This window comes from Antechinus flavipes, chromosome 4 (genome assembly GCF_016432865.1).
Source record: "Antechinus flavipes isolate AdamAnt ecotype Samford, QLD, Australia chromosome 4, AdamAnt_v2, whole genome shotgun sequence".
In the NCBI taxonomy this organism is placed as follows: domain Eukaryota; kingdom Metazoa; phylum Chordata; class Mammalia; order Dasyuromorphia; family Dasyuridae; genus Antechinus; species Antechinus flavipes.
The window spans coordinates 452,968,444-452,989,889 of record NC_067401.1 but is presented as its reverse complement, the minus strand read 5'-3'; the positions used below and the strand labels follow the sequence as shown (position 1 = coordinate 452,989,889).

The 21,446-nt window shown below is 37.4% G+C and overlaps 1 protein-coding gene across 6 annotated transcripts in view; it reads right to left on the bottom strand.

Annotated features, from left to right (window-relative positions):
- Positions 1–21,446, bottom strand: part of LRRIQ3 (leucine rich repeats and IQ motif containing 3) — a 225,410-nt gene that overhangs the window by 125,100 nt on the left and 78,864 nt on the right. For all 6 annotated transcript variants that reach the window (XM_051999420.1, XM_051999418.1, XM_051999417.1 and 3 more), the window contains one exon: positions 193–343. In XM_051999420.1, the coding sequence (XP_051855380.1) occupies positions 193–343 (151 nt within the window). The remainder of the gene's footprint in view (positions 1–192; positions 344–21,446) is intronic.

Sequence of the window (21,446 nt, the reverse complement as noted above, 5' to 3'; positions counted from 1 at the left end):
AATGGTTTTTTCAATTATTTGATTTAAATGTAACTAGAATTTAAGGCAGCATATTATTTTTTAAATTGCATTTTTGAAGACATTTCATTACTTTCCACAGCTTCCTCAGGAATTGGACTAATAGTCTTACAATGAAATCTCAACTCAGATTCCCTAATATAAAACTCGCCAAAGAAAATTCCCTACAATCACCTTGTCTTCAGATGCACTGGGCTTTTCTTCTTCATTCTCTTCATTCCATTTCTGCTCTTCCTTGCCTATTTTTTCCTCATCCTTCTTTAGCATCTTTCTAACTTTGTCAGAAAGAATTTTTCTTTGTAACAATTTGAGATGATTTTTTTTCCTAAAAAAAGAAATAAAAATGAATTATCAATTAATTTTCTAGAAATATAATAGTTCAAATTTCTTACTACATCTTATGATAATAAGTTATTTGTGTCATTTTTAGTTCTGCTTATTTCCTTATTTGAGCCTCATAACGCACTCTCCACTATATTAATATCTCCATAGTATAGATGAACTGAAGCGGAGGAAAGATGAATAATTTGCCCAGCATCATGCAGCCTAAGGAAACCAAAGTGGGAAATCTATTCAGGTGACACAATACCATGTCTTTTTAAGAAAAGAAATTTTCTTAATGTCTTTTATTTAATGTATGTGAATAGTCTGATTGTTGGGATATCTTTTCCCTCTCATTCATCTGAGAGTTACTTGAGAGCAGCTTGTATGACACATTTTCTGAATCTCCAAAGTCCATCTCTTTTGGTTTTGTCAATCAGCCAATAAATATTTTACTAAGCACGCTGTGTGGTGGTGGTTTCTTTCACAAAATGACTAATCCGGGAATATGTTTTATGTGACTACACATGTATAACAAAATTCTGGGAAAACGGTAAAGTTCCCCCACAGATGAGACAAACTGGTACTTCAGAGCCAATGTGGAGAGGCAGAGCAGTGTCCTCCTGGGACAACCAGAGAAGATCAAAATAAAGATACAGAGGTGAAGGTTGGCCCACATGAAGTGTGTGCACCTCCAGGCTACCTCTGCTAAGACCTGAGGAGAAAGCTTCTTCCCTTGCTGGGCAGGGAGGGGGTCTCGGCCCCCACCACCAGGCAGTCTGGGGAGTTGGCACTGAGCAGGTGAAGATGAGGGAAACCCAGCATGGTGCATGCAGAAGCCATGGGGCAGGGCCCGGACAGCTGTGGACACTTCCAGGAGGGTAATTCCAGGACAGAAGGAGGACCCGAGACCAGAGCAACCAAATCTCATAGCCCAGGACCAAAGGAGGGGCTCCACTCACCTACTGCTATTAAAAAAAAAAGTAGGCAAAGGAGAAAGAACTCAAACATAGAAAGTTACTCTGGGAATAGAGAAACCCGAGGTTTATCTTCAGAGGAAGATACTAAAGCAAAAAATAAGCCTCTTTACCCCAAAAGGTAATATCAATGGGTCACTTGCCCCCCAAAATTCACAGAACTTTAAAAAGTATGAGATTTTCATTACTTGAACAATACAAGAAAAAGCAAGATTATGAAAAGAACATCAACTGAATGAAAGAGGAGATCCAGAATTTTAAGAAAGAAAACTGATGGGTGGAGCCAAGATGGCAGAGAGTCCTGGCTTAGAAGGTCAGTGGACCAACAGGCCAGCTGTGAGATCCTACACTACTACAAAAATCAAATAGCCAGAGCAGGGGAAAAGCCTGCAGCACCCTCAGCCCTAGTGAAAGGTCCCTGTCTCCTGAAAAAGAGCTTGGGATAATTCCCCTGTGCCCTAGCAGCAGAGCTCAACTTTTTTAAATGAGCAAAAAAGCAAAAAGAACCTGACCATAGAAAACTCCTGTGGAGACAAGGAAGAGCAGTATTGGTTACATTGAGATGTTTTCAGATGTCATATACCACAGGACAAAAGAACTGGGGTTACACACAAACATATCTATCTCAAGCATAATCCTGAGCAACAACAACAACAACAAAATGGATATTCAATGAAATGACAGACTCATTTTTTTCTTGCAAAAAAAGATCTGATCTTAATGGAAAAAATTTATATACAAGTTTCAAGAAAAGTATAAACTAAAAATCACATACTAATTATGAGGAACTCAATAAGGACACAATGTTTGCCTTTTATAAAACCATTTATTATAAAAATAATGTCTAATATTGACATTAGTAATTAAGTAGGTCAGAAGATGGGGTAGAAGGGTAAAAAGAATAACTACATATGTTATACAAATGTGAAGTGTGAGCAAAAACTGACACAGATGAATCAGATGGGGAACAAGAGCTGATAAGTTCTGGAACATCCTCTCATTGGGAATGGATTAAAAAAGGGTATTCAAGTGCTCTAATTTCAGAGAGAGTTAAGGGGATAGGGAGGGAGTACAGGATACGAGTAATTTTAAAGGGAAACTTACATAAGACTTGGGTTAAAGAGAGAACAACATATACAATTAGGAGGGAATGAACATCTTATAAATTCATAAAGAAGTTGAAGGATGAAAAAAAAAGAATAAAGGGGGTGCTATTAGAAGCATGTGTAGGATAATGGAAATGGGACAAAGAGGAAACAGTATGTACATTTAAAAGGCTACAAAAGTCTTCTAAATTTAAATAGAAACAAAAACAAGGGCAAGGAGAAAAGATAGGGGGAAAGAAGGGGAAAAGAGAATAAAGAAGAGATACTTGAGGAGGAGAGGGTAAGTAATAGGAGGATAAGGTAGTGGGCAGAAGCAAAACAGAGAAGTCAGGAAAGATAGTAAATGATATACACCAAATAAAATAAAGGTCAGGAGTAGAAATTATTAGGAAAAACAGCAAGTATAATCATCATGATCTCAGCTAAACTAGATTTAATCAAAAGAGAAAAAGAGAAACTACACTGTCAGCCATATTAATCAATATTGTTTTAGACTTAAAAAAAAAAAAAAAAAACTAGACAGTATAAGGTTGGACTATTGCTTTGCTGTAGAAAATGAGTTGGTGGATATAGAAGAATAAGGAAAGACTTGAATTTTCAAAGGAAGATGCAATCCACCTTCATAGAAATAGAGCAAACAAGCAAAGTATGGTCTTATGTGGATGTATATGAATGCATATATGTATATATGATTATAGATATCTATGTATATGTATTTATGTGTATGTATATGTTTGTGTGTGTCTATGTGTATGCACATAATTGTAGCCTTCTTGGGGGAGGTAGAGAAGGAAGAAGGAAAAAAGAATAAAATAAAAAAGTACCCAGCAGAGGTCAAAATAAAAATTACAAGGAGGCAAAGAAAAGATAGCAGTGAATACAACGTGTAATATTTATTATATAGGCATTCTTGAAATGGAAATTTATATTTTTTCTATTTTGAAGTTTTGCTGTGCAAATGGCAATGTATTATTTTTTCTTTTTCTATTTTATTTTAAAGTTTCAAACAGTTTTAAAATTTTTCAGAAGCTTAAAAAAAGAAAAAAAAGCACAGAATCAAAATTAGATCTTTAAAAGATGGTCAACTAGAAATGTACACAATGAAAATAAGCAAAACCTGATAATGTACACTGATATACATTAGTTTTCATGAAATATCAATTAGTTTGAGAGAAAAGTTCCTATTAGGTGAAATAACCTGTGAAGAATTCACAAGAAGAGATAAAAGTCATAGACAATGAGAAAGATACCAATGAATTTAGAGATAAGTGATAAGTTTGCAAAGTATACAAAGGCTTAGCCATACATCTAACTGTCTAGTTCTTAAGAGCTACCACTAAGAGGTTTAAATGATATTATAATTTTGTGAAAAAGTTATCATTTAGTAAGTTTGTCATTCATTTTGTAGTGTTTATAAGGATTTCTTTAATTGTGGATTTCTTTTAACGAGTTATATGACTTTTCCAAACCCTCTTGCCAAGTTTTCATTTCCTTTCCCCATTTTTCTTCTAGCTCTTTTAAGATCTTTTTTTTTTTAATTTCTTCTAGGTGATCCTTGTGTGGTGGGGACCAGGTTCTATCACCTTTTGGGGCTTCATCTGGAGATGATGTGCTTTTAGTCTTCTCAAGGTTTGAAATTTGTTCTCTTTTACCATAAAATTTGTCTGTGGTCAGAGTTCTCTTTGCTTTTTTTTTTTTTTTTTTTTAATTCATTTCTTTTTAATTTAAGGTCTGCTTTTAGGGCTTCCTTTACAAGCTGCTGCAGCATTGGGTCAGTGCTGACTCACTCCCAGTGTTGGGTGGGGATGACCAGGTCCCATGAGATTCTGGGGTTCACTTTTACCTTTTGTGTTTGTGTTGGATGTTTTCTAACTTCTCTGCTGATCTACTGGCTAGTAACCAGGGCAGAGTAGCTAACACCACTATTTTAGATTCCTCCCCATGGAGTCCAAGCTGCCCATGGAGTCCAGGCTGCCCCAAGACTATGCTCTTCTATGCTGGCATCTGTGCTCAGCCTGTTTGCACTTGGTCTGCCTGTCTCTGTTCCCGATTAAAACAGACCTTTTCTGGCGGTCTGTGAAATTATCTTCTGCTGGTAATTTGTTGCACTCCCAATATCTGTGGGTTCTGCCAATCAAGGGCTAATTAAGAGGCTGGATTTGGTAATTAGTCTGAGGGTTGTAGGAGAAGGTCAAAAAGAAATGTGTGTCCTTTCTACCATCTTGGCTCCACCCCTAATTGTGTATTTCTTTTGATAAGTGTATCTTCTTTTTCTTGGAAATAAATTGTTTTATCAAATAATATTGTCATATTGTGGATTATGTAATAAGGGGATGATAAACTTAAATTTTAAAACTTCATATTTTTGTCCATCTTTATAGATTTGTATTCATTTTTGCATAATGTGATGTCATTTTCATTGGCATTTTAAAATAACTAAATTCAATCTTTTGTAGACTTTTGTGACTTTGTATTTAAAATTCCTTAAATGAATATTTATTTATGTGCCTAAAAGCTTAATGGTGAGAATATCTCCTCACTGGGTTTCTTTCTGCTTTGGGACTATCTCTTGGTCCTGGGTTTAAGTGAGGGAGGCTGGGCAAAGTCCCCAGCCTCACTTTCCCTTCCAGAGCCATTTAGATCCAGAGGCCAGAGAGGGATCAGGATGAGTGGAGATGGCTCTGGATGCATTGGGAGATCTGTGCCTATTTAAGCTGAGGTTTTTAACGGGTCTTTCAACTTTAAGGCAGAGCCCAATCTGTGATTAAGGCTGGATAAATAATCAGGCAAAGAAGGGCCTCTTTTCCTAACCAAAAAGAGAGAGAGAGAGAGAGAGAGAGAGAGAGAGAGAGAGAGAAAGAGAGAGAGAGAGAGAGAGAGAGAGAGAGAGAGAGAGAGAGAGAGAGAGAGAGAGAGAGAGAGGCGCGCTGAAATGGAAAAACCCTTAGGGTTTCTGGTCCATAATTGCTGTTGATATACCCTTAGAGCCAAATTGGACTCAAGCAGTGAGCAAGTAAAGCTTAGCCTGGTATCTATTGCTGGCCAATCCATGAGAGCCAGAGTAACTGGGTTTAAGGCAAAGCCCTAATCCACAAGCCCCTAGATATCTTGTGAGGTTTCACTGATCAAAATTTATATTTCTTTGGGCAGAGCCCTGCAAGGAAAGTAGGGAAGGAGTACTTCCTAGGACTTAGGCCAGTCTGGTTCTGGGGGGAAGTAAAGTTCCCATAAATTTATGCAGAAGTAGGGGAGTGAAGATTTCCCCAAGTCTCAGGCCAAGCTAGGAGACCTTGCACAATTGGGCTGGGCAGCTTCCTATGGCTTTGATTCAGGAGAATCACAAAGTCTTCTCATCTTAGGGGGAAAAAAAGGAGGAATGGAGCAGCTTGAACCCATCTGGAAATGGGTTTGGAGATACAGAAACTTTCACTGAGAACAGGGGAAGTAGGGAACCTGAGAATCCCCAGGGGTCTGGTGCAGCAGAAGAGAGGGCCTAAGTGAAACATGAGAGTGTCCTGGTTTGGGACTTGTGTGGAGATGGGGTAGAATCTGCACACTGAGACAGGAAGCTGGAGAGTCTTCTCAGAAGGCTTAAGTTTGGGGACAAAAGGAGCAAGAATCCACATTATGAAGACAGACAACAAACAATGAGAGAGAAGGAAAGTGGAGGATGAGCAAACTTGAAATGCATTCCTTCCTCACTACACTTCTAAGAACTATCTTTCCATCCAATAACTCTGATCAGGAGCTCCCTTCTATATGAAACAGTGCTTGATTCTTCTAGATGCTAGTGCCTTCCTTCCATACCTGCCAAACACCAGCTAGTTATTTTGCATCCACTTATAAATATACCTGTGGTCTTACTGACAGTACATAAGATTTTTGATAAAGGATGCCTCCATTTTTGGTTTCTGTTCCCAGAACCTGTCAAATATTAGGTGTTTAATAAATGATCAACTTTGTAGGGCAACAGAGATAAGAGACTGAAGATCAGGACAGGGACTCAAATCATGTGGGCAAGATCCCAGATAACATTTTATGGCACTTAGAATTAAAAGCACTTGCAGTGGGGTTAGACTCATTAAAAAGGAGGATCACTTCGTCATCAGAAACTGGAGAAAAGGAGAAGGGAATAGGAGATGAGGGAGAGCAATTCTAAAATATAGAATTGGAAAGAGTTTATACTGGATAGCCTCAGTTTTAGTCACTAAAGTGGGAGATAAGGGTCCTGGTGGTGGGCATGGTACTTAGGTAGGTAATTTAAGGAGATGTTTAGAATGGCCAGTGGAGGAATGAAGCCAACCCAAAAAATAAATAAATAAGCAAATAAATGAATGAATAAGTACATTGTTCTTTAGCTGAGCTGAAATTGTTAGATAAGATAAATTTGTTCCATGTTTGTCTTTGTAATCTTAGTACTTAAAACGGCATGCATTTGGTAAGCATTTGATGAACATTTGCTGATATATTGATTGCTTAACTGTATCCAATCAGCAGGGTTTTGGAACCTCTTTCAGTAACACCCACAAGCAAACCAAGAGAAGCATAAAAGACATATGATGAAAGTGATCCAGTTTGTTCTTTGGCAAAGTAGGAATCGCGAGAGGATAAAAGTAAGGTAAAGATGAACTGATCTCAGTCGCAAAGATTCAAAGGTGGGAAAGTAGGACCTGGCAAAGATTGTTGTACAAAGAAATCATTGAATGAGCATTGAGAGTTCATGATGTAGGGAAGGAATAGAGGCCTCTCAGATCTGTGGAGAAGGAAAGAATTTGTGGCCAAAGAAGAATTAATGTACATTATGGAATGTGAAATGGAGAATCTTGAGTATATTAAGTTAAAAAGTTTTTGTACAAACAAAACCAATGCAGACAATATTAGAAGGAAAAAAATATATATCCAAAGATTCTGATAAAGGCCTCATCTCCAAAACAAATAATTTAATTTTGTAAGAATTCAAGTCATTCTCCAATTGATAAATAGTCAAAGAATATGAACAGACAATTTTCAGATGAAGAAATTAAAACCATTTATAATCATATGAAAAAATGCACTAAATCATTATTGATCAGAGGAATGAAAATTAAGACAACTCTGAGATACCACTACACACCTTTCAGATTAGTTAAGATGACAGAAAAGATAATGATGAATGTTGGAGGGGATGTGGGAAAACTGGAGCACTAATACATTGTTGCCGGAATTGTGAACTGATCCAACCATTCTGAGAGTAATTTGGAATTATGCCAAAATGGCTATCAAAATGTGCACAGTACAGTGTTATTACTGGGCCTGTAACCCAAAGAAATCTTAAAGGAGGAAAAGGGACCCACAAGTGCAAAAATGTTTGTGGCAGCCCTTTTTTGTAGTGGCCAGAAACTGGAAACCGAGTAAATGTCCATCAACTGGAGAATGGATGAATAAGTTATGGTCTATGAATGTTATGGAATATTGTTGTTCTATAAGAAATGACCAGCAGGATGATTTCAGAGAAGCCTGGAGAGACCTACACGAACTGTTGCTGAGTGAAATGAGCAGAATCAGAAGATCATTGTACATGAGAAGATTATACGATCAATTCTGATGCACGTGGCTCTTTTCAATCATGAGAGTATTGATTCAAGCCAGTTCCATTGGTCTTGTGATAGAGAAGAGTCATCTGCATCCAGAGAGAGGACTGTGGAGACTGAATGTGGATCACAACACACTATCATCACCTTTTTGCTGTTTGCTCGCTTTTTGTTTTTTCTCTTTTTTTTTCTTTTTGATCAGATTTTTCTTTTGTAGCATATTTGTGGAGATATGTATAGAAACATTGCACAAGTTTAATCTGTATTGAATTATTTACCATCTAGCGGAGGGATGGGGAAAGGGAGGGAAAAATTATAACACAAGATTTTGCAAGGGTGAATGTTGAAAATTATTATTGTATATGTTTTAAAAATAAAAAGCTTTAATTAAAAAAGGAATAGGTAGAGATAGAGGGAGTAAGAGAAGAAGTTGTAGCTAGAAAAAGGAAATTCAAAAATGTCAAATACTCAAGAAGTCAATACTTAGGAAAAATGATGAGGTCAAGTGTGGAGTGATTTTATTCACAGAGAGAGAATGCAGGTTCAGATCACGGAAGTTGAGGGGGCTGATGTACTTGTAGGTCATGACACTTAAGGACACAACGGTATGATTATCTCCAAACCAACGGGCAGGAAATGGGTTGGGAAAGAAGACTTTTGTCTGAAACTGTCTTAAGAAAAAAGATGTAATGACCTGGTGGTTAATAGGTTATAACAACCAGGATAAATAGATGCAGTTGTGGACAAGGAGAGGTTGTTTAGTGATAGCAGCAGAGGAATGCTCAGCTCAGAAAGTAATTTTGAGGAGCAAGAGTATGACTACTCCTCCTGGTCCACTACATTGGGAAGTATGAAAAGATAAAGACTGGCCCTATTTACTTAAAATGTGAAAGGGAGGTGGTAAGGATATTGGGAGGGAAAATGGAGAACTAACAATGAATCTGAGATATTCTGAAGGATAGTATAATATATAATATAATAATAAAATTATTATAATGTCAAATACAAATATTATAATTTACATATAATTTATAATATATTCAGGACTGATATGCAATAACTCATCACAGAAGATAAAAGAATTAAAGCCCAAAATCTCTGTATTTAGGAGAATGGATATCTCATAACAAAAATAGGAAAGCTAGAAAGAGAACAGTTTCACCAGGAAGAAGATGAATCTGTTTAGTTTTTAACATACAGGATCTTATTTAGTGATATATTAAATATTCTGTGACAAACAGAGCTTATAAAGGGTCAGAACTAGAAATATGAATTTAGGAGTTCTAAAACACTAAAAGATTCAGACAGAACCTTCAATTCAATTCAACAGCCATTTATTATATACCTGATTTGTGTAATGGACTACAATAAGGAATGAAATTCAAAGATGCAAAATGGTGGCCTTTGATTCCATGGATCACTGGACCTACACCAAGGGAAGAAATAAACACATATACAGCTATAGTACAAATTAGAGTTTGATAAAGTACATAAGAGACGTCATTGTGGATTAAAGGATGCAAGTAGAAGGGGAATCAGACCTGAGCAGAATGAGTCTTAAGTATGAGAAGAGGCTTTTCAGGCATGAATATATTTTGTTATCATATCATCCCATAATCAGTTCCAACTTCAGTCTATTTGAATCTATAAGTAGTTTAAGTTTGCGATGGACCATTTGCCCTTCTTGTGATTACTTAACTTTATTCCTGGAATAGATTTGTCCCACATGGGTTTGCAGTAAAATAAATAATAAATATTAAAATATCTTGATCCCATATAATTTCCTTAATAAAAATTTAGGACCAAATAACTATAATGTTAGTGCTTGCTGAGGCATATAAAAAGCACTTTGGAGACAGAGGTGGGAAATGAACCACTAGCAGATAGCATCAAGCTTACAACGTGAGTTCTAATCAGAACAGTCAATAACATATTAGAAGTTATTCTAACTAGATCATTTTTGGCCATAGTAGATAATTTGAAATTATTGGTCTGTTTCTTTCTTACCGTAACTAAGTAGATGGAGAAATCAAATCTATGGCTATAAGAAGTACAAACTAGATAACTGAGGAACCTCTTTATAAGGCCCGTTAAGTATGATGTCTTTCAACAATATTGAAATGATATTTCAGTTTCACTTCAACTAAGTTCAATTTAAAAAAAATGTCAGATGCAAGTCACTCTTTTCTATGAAACTTTTAAAGGACCATTAAAGAGGTGAGATATGTTAATGGGAGGAGAATAAAGCATCCAAAGAAATAAAACATGTGCAAGAAAAACAAAAATGTATTGGAAGAAGAGGAATGGCAGATATCATGTGAAGTAGTATCACATCCTAACTAAAGGGGATCCCAGAAAATTCCTGTCCCAGCTCTGAGGCTACAAAGAAATCAGGAAACCTCTTAGTTGTCTAAAGCTTCAAGTTACAGACAAAAAGCCGACACCAGAAATTCCTCATGGAAATGAGAGGCCTAGAGAAAATCAATAAAGAGATAAATAAAGAATAAAATAATGAATGAATAAATAGCTAGATGGATGAATGGATATACACATAACTAAGTCATAAACAAAACCAATTAATTTTAAAAGAAAGGAAAATTTGTCAGTGCTGGAGATCAGGAAAATGCTTGAATTCAAATACCTATCAGTCAGTCAATCAACAAGCATTTATTTTGAGCCAGAAGCAGAGCTAGGAACTGGAGACAAATACTAATGTGGACAATCTTATCTTTCAGGTTGTCGCATCCTTCTAGCATTTATCAACTTCAATCCCTCAATTGAGTCCAAGAGCTCAGGGAGATTCCAAACCCACATTACCTCAACTGCATTAAGAGTTTTAGTGAACAATTGAAGGAAGTTCCACTGAAATATTTTAAAAATCTCAAATATCCTAGATTTTTTGTTCAATCATATAGAAAATGACTGGAATTTTTAAATGCTACTATAAGAAGAAAAAAAAATAGGAACTAGCATCTTTAACAATTCTCTGAGCACCAGATTAATCATTTGAGGAAAATTATTTGCAGCAAATGGAGACCGAGCCTGACTTTGTTATTGTCACACACAATATTGCTGAGGTCCTCATGACCTGGTGTTCCCAAGGCAAAGGAAATCTAAGAAAACAAGCATTTCTTAAGCATCTACTATGTGTCAGGATGACTATGGGGAAGCATTTGACAGAGATTACTTCTCTGATCTTTACAAGCACTCTGGGAAGTAGGTGCTATTATAACCCCCATTTTATAGTGGAACAAGCTGAAGCAGGCAGAAGTGAAGTTATTGGCCCAGGTCACAGAGCTGGTTTTCCTGACACCAGACTCAGTGTTCTATCCAAGGAATTGTAAACATTTTATTGTGTACCTAAGTAAAAATTAGACAGGTAAGGAAGAATTGGAGGATGGAAAAGATATTAAATCACTCTCTTCTCCAGTAAACCATTATTTCAGTTTACCAAATATCCCTACCATCCTACACCAATAAAATCATACACAAAAAATCTCAACTCTCCTCCATCAATCTATCAAATATTCACTGATTACAGAAGGCATTTAATTGCCAATTGTCGAATCCAAGTGGCATATAGGGTATTAGCATTTAAACTGAACTAAAGACTTGAAGTTACCCAGAGCAACAATCATACCCATAGTATTATTATCACCAAGAAAAGTGTTCCACCTCATCACTGAGACCTTTTAAATTCCCCTATCTGACCACAACCTTAGAAGAAACCAGTGTTTCTTCTAACCCTATCCCTTTTCTCCTTGACCACTGAATCGGATGCCCTCTCCTCCTGTTCCTAACTCTAGTTCAACCACGCAGTCACCCACTCTCAGCTCTGTTATCCCTTTGTCTTATTATCATACAAGCCTTTCCAGATTTTAGTTGCGGAGCACTTCCACCATCTCTGCTCCTTCTTAAGTACAAAGAACGCCACTGAAATGTGGTGAATGGGCCTGCTACAAGGTGCTATCTCAACGGGCCCTTGCTGCTGGGAGGCAGTATGGGGGAGCGGTCTGACCCCCTTCTCTCCTCAAACTCCCCCGGCCGTACCTCCTGCCCCTCATCACAGCACAAAGTGTTATCAGATGCTTTACTGAGAAGAGAGACCTGCTCTTATCATCTTTTGCACATCTTCAGACGCCATTGACTAATTACCCTCCATTCTCTCTTCTTTTGCTTCAATCTCTGATTGCTCTATTTGCCCACATTGTCCATTCAGGATAGTGCCCTGTGTCTCTCCAGGATTTCCAAGCCAAACTCCTGGTGTGTGTATGTGTGTGTGTGTGTGTGTGTGTGTGTGTGTGTGTGTGTGTGTGTGTTGGGAACACAACATGGAACTTTGCTTTACCTCCACTAGACCTTTTCTTCTCTTCTTGTGAGCAGATGATTATGATTCAAGGAGACTGAGAGGCTGTTGCTGTTCTCTTACCTCCCCACTGAGAGGCCGTTGCTTTATCTGACCTCCCTCCTCTTCCCTCTGCCTCCAATTTATCTCATTCCCAATCCTCAAGCAACACCTGTGTCAGTAAAGGCTGCCCCGCCACGCCTTCAGATGTTCACAGCTGTGGAGGCTCTCGGAGAATCAGGCTATCCCTTATAGTGCTCTTAGGCATGGCCCTTAACGTGTGTGTGTCTTAATTACATAAAGTCGTTTCTCTACTTAAATGTGAAATTTTTGAGGGCAGCATTGGTTCAGGTTTTGTTTTTTTTTACCCTCCCCACTTTTTAGTACTTAGTGGAGTATCTGATATATATATATATATATATCTGTGTATATCTGTGTATATATGTATATATACACACATATACATAAATACACACATATATAGTAAGTACTTAATAAATGCTTGTGACTAATGAAATTACTATATTGTTTCTCTTAGCAAGGAGTTTGAATATACAATATCATAATTAATATAAATAGTCAAAGAATATGAACAAGTAGTTTTCAGATAAAGAAATCAAAGCTATATATAATCACAATTGAAGAGAAAAATGGAACTTAAAACAACCTCAAGGTACTACTTCACACATATATTGGTTAAAATGAAAAAAGGAAAATTATGAATATTGTGATGACATGGGAAAACCTTGACACTGATGCACTGTTGGTAGTTGTAAACTAATCCAACCATTCTGAAGAGCAATATGAAACTATGCCCAAACTATCTAAAACTGTACAACCTTTTTCTTCCAGCAATATTTGTGCTTAGTCTACACCCAACACTTTCCTTTAGAACCTGCCAGACACTGAGCTAGCTCTGACAATGCTTGTGTTAATCTTATTATCAATGTAGATATCCCTGGAAAGTTTACTCCCAAGGTAAGAGAACTTATTCATAACTTCACCATTCGCTATAACTGATGTTTCCACATGTAGATGGTATGATGCTGGCTGATGGAGAACCTGTGTCTTCTTGGTGTTAATTGCTAGACCCAAATTAACATAAGCAGATCCCCAAAGACAAAATAAACAATTTTACTTTTATAAAATGTAAAAGTTCATGCACAAGCCAATTTAATGTAGTTAAAATTAGAAGAAAGAAAAGTAAATGAGTGGAAGACTTTACCACAAGTTTCTTTGATAAAGATATCATATCTAAAATATTAGGAATTGATATTAAAAATTGATTCAAATTTATTAAACCAAAAACCTCCAAATTTATTAAATAAGGAGACTTTTTCAATAGAAAAAATAATCAAAGATTATAAAGTTTTAAAGGAAGAAATTGGAACTAGCAATAATACACATGAAAAATATACTCTAAATGCTTAATAACTAGAGAAATTCAAATGAAATCAACCTCACATCCAGCAGACTGGCAAAGATGACAAAGGAGGAAGACCAAAAAAAAGACAAAAAGAAGATAAAGGAAAAAAAGGAAAAACATTGGAAGGGATGTATAAAAATAGACACATTAATGCGTTGTTGTTGGAGCTACAAATCGGTTCAGCTCGGGAAAGCAATTTGGAACTACTCCCCAAAAGTTAGTAAATTATGTATACTTTTTATCACAACAATAAGTACTAAGAAATATATACTCCAAAGATATCACAGAAAGAAGGAAAATCCCTATCAGTATAAAAATATCTTGATAGCAACTCTTTTCATGGTAGCCAACAACTGGAAACAAAGAGGAATGTCTTCTTATTAGGAATATCTAGCTACCTTTTGATATTTCTTCAGACTCTGGAAAGTAATTTGAACTTGGAGACTCTCAAAGAATGAGTTGTTACTTATTCACACATCTGTAAATCTATGAGTGGCAAAAATTCATTGATAGAGGGAATTTCCTTGCTAGGACCTTTGTGTACCAAGTTCCAGATCTGGTCTCCAAAGAAATATTTTGTGATTATTCAAACAATAGATTCACAGGTTGTCTTCCCTCAGTAGAACATAAGTTCTTTGAGATTAAGAATTATTTTGAAATTTTTTCTTTTGATAAAATGCCTAGCACAGTGACCTATAATAGGTACTTAATTGCTCCTATCAGATGAATGAAATGTGGAGACTATTATTCTCTTTCAGACGAAGTATTATATCTGTGTTTTTCAAAGTGTTATTTTCATGAAGTCAATAAACTTGAGTTTTGGAATATTTTGTCATATCTCTCAAGATACTTCATTATATGTCCTTTACAGAGAAAAAGCTATCAAAAACAATAATGCACTGAAATCCTGCTAATCTAACAATAATAATAATAATATAGTTTTCATACTATTATACCTGGAAATTGATTTATGACAGAATAGCAAATATGTTCTGAAGGGTGTGTGTGTGTGTGTGTGTGTGTGTGTGTGTGTGTGTGTGTGTGTATGTGTGAATATGTGCATGTATATGTGTATGTCTGTATCATAAATCATTAACAGAAGTAATTACATTTGTGATTTCACAGTACTTTTTCACTGGTAAGTCCTCTTGAGATATAATATTTAGATATTTATTAGTTAAATATGCCAAGAAGAGTGAAAGATACATATGCAGCCTGACTCAGTTTCCAATTTGGGAAAAACAGTGCATAGGGAAGTCATCCAAATATAGAATCACTTTTCAGGGGCCATCTTTTAATCACGAAGAACGCAACCCTAGACTTCTAATATGGGACTTGAGGCTCCTTCCTCTATTGATTCCTGAGAGTCCAAAGAAATCCTCTATTCAACAATCTTTTTCTCCTTAAATTCCATAATAGAAAGGGATCTCTAAGACCATCCAGTTTACTCTATCCTCTCAAAAGAATCCTTTCTGACCAATCCTTTCAAGCCTTAGGTTGCAAACTTCCAAAGAACGGAAATTCTTCTTTGCCAAATATCTGCCGTGCACGGAGCTTGATGCCGGGTACTCGGCAGGAGTACAGATTCTGAGCACCAGGAGGAAACTCAGAAATTATCTCCTCCAAAGTCCTCGCTTCCCAGGTGAGGAAAATTATAGGAGTAGTAAGGGGTTTAAATCTACTTGTTCTGACTCCAAATCCCCTGGTCTTTCCATCAAAACCCATTTCTAACAGTTCATGAGCTAACTGCCTGCTGTCCCTGAAACAGTTGAGGTTGTATAGAAAGATATAGAAAACAATTACATCAATATTTTTTAACTTAAGGTGTGATATCATAAGTGTTCTAAATTGTCATAGAGGTTTAAGCATCCAATTCAAGGCCTCTGAAAGGTTTAGAAGAGCCTTGAAGGTTCAGTAAGAATCCAACAGTCTTAGATACAAGAAGACACATGAAAATCGCCCCTGCACACTCTCATCCAGATTCATGATTCCAGTTCAGTGGAGTACTCTCTTTTGCTAAAAACAATCAAGTACCAAAATCTCTTCCCCCCAGCAACCAACAAAGCATCTCAACATCAACTCAAATACCTCAAATGGAAATTGTCAAGCGAAATGAAATGATAACAACAGGTCTACTGAGCAAACAATTCTTCTAATTTACCACATGTTGATTAATATTTTGATATAATGAGGATGATAATTTGTATGATATTCTGTAAACCTTCAAGCATTATATAAATGAAGAATTACTACTGGCCATAATTTCTCTCTAGTTAAAAGATTTTCGCTTAGAACAATGATTTGAAAGTTTATTATTTTATAAAATAGACACTATCAATCATCAATATCCCCAGGGTCACGGAATGATGGAAATTAGTGTTTCTTCCAACCTGAAGCTATTATAATTTCTATCTGGAGACATAACTCCTGACAAGGAAAGAAAAAGAGGGGAAAGGGGATTTTGAAAACCCCCATTACTTCAAGACAGAGAAGTATTAGACTCTCATCTATTCTGCTTATATTTGATAGGCACCAAATGCAACATTTTAGTTGTCTTGATGAATATGGAAATCCAATTGTAAGAGTAGTATAACTACCTCTTGATCACTAGAGAAGATCTTATATATCATGAAAGGCTACTGAGATTTATTATCTAAAATAGTTTTGCCTTCTAATCAATATGTGAATAAGAGACAACTCATTCTTTGAAAGTCTCCAAATTCAAATTATTTTTCAGTGTCTGAATAAATATTAAAAGTCAAATTTTATATATCTATATATATATGTATGTATGTATATATATATATATACCTTCTGTCTCCTAAGTAGCCCTTATCATATATTTCTTACTATATTATGACCAAGGTAGACATATTGCGGATATTATGGGCTAATTCCTAAAAAATATCAATATAAAACAATACACATTTACTTGCAGAAGCCTCACCTATAAATTAAGACTATTTCAAGAAAGAGATAAAGATAGGAGAGATAGAACTGAGCATAAAATATCAGACAACAAAATTGATATTGAAAAATGAGAAATAGGTACAAGAAATGATAGACACGGACTCTGAGTATTCCTTGAGGACAGTGAAAGCCACCTCCCAAAAAAACAAAATGGAAAGACAGGCTTTCCACAACAATATTGTACCTCAAAGTACATCTTTCCAGAAGTACAACAGATCTTTTTATCCTTCCTCAAACCTTCCCCAGCTTCTCCATCTCCCACCTCTCAGATCAGAACCATGTTTTCTATCACTGGAAAATGAGGCTATTTGCAGAGATCTCTTTGCACCTGCTCACCTTACTTCCCCCAGCTATCTTAGGTCACCTCCTTCCTCATCCCCATCCCAGGAAGCAGGGAGCTTTGGGCCAAGGCAATCCCCTCCACATGCACAAGGGGTCCCATTCCCTGCCATTTTCTCCAACAGCTTTCCTTCTGACTCTCCAGATTTTTTTCTCCATTCTTCCTTGTCTGCTGGCTACTTCCCTCTGCTACAAACATGTCCATTTCTCTCCTGTCCTCTCAGGGTATCTCCCATTTGCCGCACTTTCTTATCTGACCAGCGCACTCTCTGTCCTGTCTCTCTTGTTCCTCTTGTTGTCTCTCACACAGGCCTTCTCTGTTTCTTCGCCTGGATCTCCATCCTACATTAAGTGCTCTAGCTGTGGGTGACCCCAGCACATCAGCTTCCATGGTTTCAATCATCATCTCCATGCAGTTGGCTCTGGGATTTACTGGCCACCTCCCCACTCAGTCTTACTTCCCTAAATGCTTTTTGTTGTTCTGTCAGGTCAGTCATTTTTGACTCTTCATGATCGCAGCCGGTGTTTTTTTGGCAGAGACACTGGAGGGCCATTTTCTTCTCCAGCTCACTTTACAGATGTGGAGGTGAGACAAACGCACTTAAGTGACTTGCCCAGGGTCTCACACCCAGGAAGTGTCCGGGACCAGGTTTGGACTTGGAACCAGGCCCAGTGCTGCGCCACTTTGCTCCATCCAGATCCCCAGCTGAAATTAGACTTTCTACAAAAGATCCTTTCCCCAAATGCCTCAATGAAGCCTAATGTCCGCCTCTGAGACATGTTCCATATATAGTTGTTGACATGATATCTCCCCCGTTTAATTGGGTTCCTCGAGGTCGGGCACAAATTTTTTTGCCTTTCCTTGTATCCAGAGAACTTAGCGCAGTACCTAGTACACAGTTGGAGCTTACTCAATGTGAGTTGACTGACTGCAGCACTGAAGTAACTTACAGGTTCTCAACCAGTAAGACATCCCTCTGCCTTGACACACCAAAATCATACAAAATTTGGGAAAGAAAAACTGAGAGAACTTTGATCCCTTAACAACTCAATGTGATCATCCCATGAGGACCGAGAGACAAGTTTGACATTAACAAGGAAGAGGTCCGGAAGAGAATCTCAAGAGATCTTTCCAATGGCTGCACATGAATTCCACACTGGGAAGGTCACTGGAGAGACTACAAGAATATATCAGTTATGATGCACACGTTAAGTACCCTGTGGTCAAAAAGAACCATGTCAGCCCCTTGCCTTCAAGCATCTTACATTCTGATTCAATACGGTGAAGTCCTCCATCTTCAAAACTTTGATAAGAGTAATTTGAAATGATGACATGGAGTTCAACAGAAAAACATTGGTTAAAATGATCTTCAGAATTCAAGGAAATTGTTGGTCATGGTAATTATTCAGTGAGTACAAAGAATAAGCATATACTTTTTAGAATGCATTGTGCCGTACTTTCAAAAGATTGACAAAGCATTATCTGCAAAGGGCTTCAAATTAACATATTAATGAAAGTTTTCAAGACATTATGGGAGAGCTGAGGTTTTTACGGTAATATCTAATGTGCCATTAATAACGTGTAAAATGCATAAGCATGAAGGACAGAAATTTTAAAGGTCTATACTTCAAAGAGTTATTAGTTTAAGAGAGTGCAGCTCAGCTATTATGTATTTAGAAATTAGGTCTACTTGTCTCCAAGAGAAAATTATTAGGACATTGTAGCCACTACCTTTCATTCTGTCTTTCTAATAACAATGAGAACTATATACAAAAGTATAAAAAAAGCAATCATCACAAATAGTAAAGGTAAGTAAAAAGATAAAAGGAATATGGCAGCAATAAGAAAATGCTCTTGTGGGGGAGGGAGGGTTGAATACTTTGAAAGTTTACGAAAGTACAAATCCACCAAAAGTAAATGTTCTGGATTTTAGTTCCTGTGGGAACGTGGCCCCCTTCTGACTTTTCCAGACCTGGGACACTCAGCTCTTGTCTATGGCCTCCTCAATCCAGGCGTGATAGCCCCAAGTGATACCCCACTTACCATCTCCCTGTCTCACCCATACCTAGAACATGCTCGCTCCCCACCTCCATGCCCTTACTCTCCTTTAGACCTCCTGGCTTACTTCAAATACTTGCTCCAGGGATACCTTCAGTCAGAAGCATTTTCCCCAAGCTCTCCCCAAGTCCACCCCAACCCCCAGGGACTAGAACACTCCTGCTAATAAATCTTTCCACATGTTCTGGCTTATCTGCTAGGCCCTGCTGATTCATGCTATGTCTCCCCTCTTCCAATGAAAACTACTTGAGAAGGGGCTGCTCTGGCTTTGATTTTCATCCCCAGTACTGAGCACAGTGGCTGGAACATACCAAGCATTTAATAATGGCTGGGCTGGTATAGATACTATCAATAATCAAAATGAAGCTCTATAAGCTACATGCATATGTATGCTCTATACATATCAGCTCTATAAAACTGTTTTTCTTTAACGAGAGTTTAGTAAAAGGCAACTAGAACGTATGAAATATCTATTCCAAATAATTAAAAATCATTTCACTTACACTATTATTCTACTTCCCCAACATTCCCCAACTAAGCCACAGAAAAAGACTTTAGAAATGCCCAGTCTACTATCCACTGCTCTAGAGTGCTGCTGAGCTAGGGCACTAGATCATTTAAATGGCTGGCACTAAAATTCAGTCTCAACTCAAAAGTCCCCAAAGCTGTGGGAGCATCGGGACATCTTAGTTGTCTCAAAGAACCTGCATGTGGGTCAAGAACCAGCAATTAGAACTGAACATGAAACAACTGACTGGCTTAAGATCAGGAAAGGAAAATGACAAGTCAGTGTATAGTCACCTTATTTAATTTATATTCAGAGAATATTGTGCAAAATGCTGGGCTGGATGAATCAATAAACTGGAACTAATATCAACAATCTCAGATATGCAGATGGCACCATTATGATGGCAGAAAGTGAAGAGGAATTAAGGCACATCTTGATGAGGGTCACAGAGGTGAAGGTAAAAGCTAGCTTGAAAGGACAGCAATTTGGAACTCTGCCCAAAGGGCCATCAAACTCTGCACACCCTGTGATCCACCAGTGTTCCTACTGGGCTTGTCTCCCAAAGAGAGCTTAAAGGAGGGAAAGGGACCCACGTGTGCAAAAATGTCTGTGGCAGCCCTTTTGTAGTGGCCGGAAACTGGAAACTGAGTGGATGATCATGAGTTGGAGAATGGCTGAATAAGTTATGGTAGATGAATGTTATGGAATAATTTTGTTCTATAAGAAAGGAAGCACAGGATGATTTCAGAAAGTCCAGGAGGGACTGAACATGAACTGATTCTGAGTGAAGTGAGTAGCACCAGGAGATTATTGTACACAAAAACAATAAGATTACGTGATGATCAATTGTGATGGACTGAGCTCTCTTCAACAATCATTTAGGGCAGTTCCAATAGACTTGTGGTGGAAAGCGTCATTCACAGTAAGAGAACTATGAAAACTGAATGCGGATCAAAGCAGGGTATCTTCACTTTTTTGTTGTTTGTTTGCTTGTTCTTTTTGCCTTGAGTTTTTTTCCTTTTGACCTGATTGTGTGGGTGTGGGTGTGCATGCAGCATGATAAATATATGGCAGATTGCTTGCTGGCTTGAGGAGAGATTGAGAGGAAAAGATCAGAGCACAACGTTTTGCAAAGGTGAATGTTGAATATTATCTTTGCATGTATTTCAAAAATACTATTAAAATATTTTTAAAAGCTGGCTTGAAGCTTAATATAAAAAACCCTACAATCTTGGCAACTAGTCCCATCACTTCCTGGCAAAGAGAGGGAGAAGAAATGGAAAAGGTGTCAGAATATATATTACTGGGCTCAAAGATCGCTGCAGATAGTGACTGCAGTCATTAAATTAAAAGTTCCTTTCTCCTTGGAAGGAGCTCTATGGCAAATCTGGACAGCATACTAAAAAGCAGAGACATCCTCTTGGCAACAAATGTCCATAGAGTCAAAGTTATGTTTTTTGTTTTATTTTTCCAATAATAATGTCTGGCTGTGAGGGCTGATCTTTAAGGAAAGTTGAGTGCCAAGAATTGGTACTTTCAGACTGCAGGGCTTGAAAAGACTTTTGAGAGTGCCTTAGACAGCAATTAAATCAAACCAGTCAATACTTTTTTTGAGTCTCAATTGGGGTTAAAGTGACTTGCTTGGGTCACAGAGCTACAAGTGTTAAGTATCTGAGGTTGCATTTGAACTCAGGTCCAACTGACTCCAGGGCCACTGCCCTATCCACTCACTGTACCATCCAGCTGCCTCCACTCCATAGTTTTAAAAAATTAATTCAGATCAGTGACAGGGAGGTCAAAAGCTTAA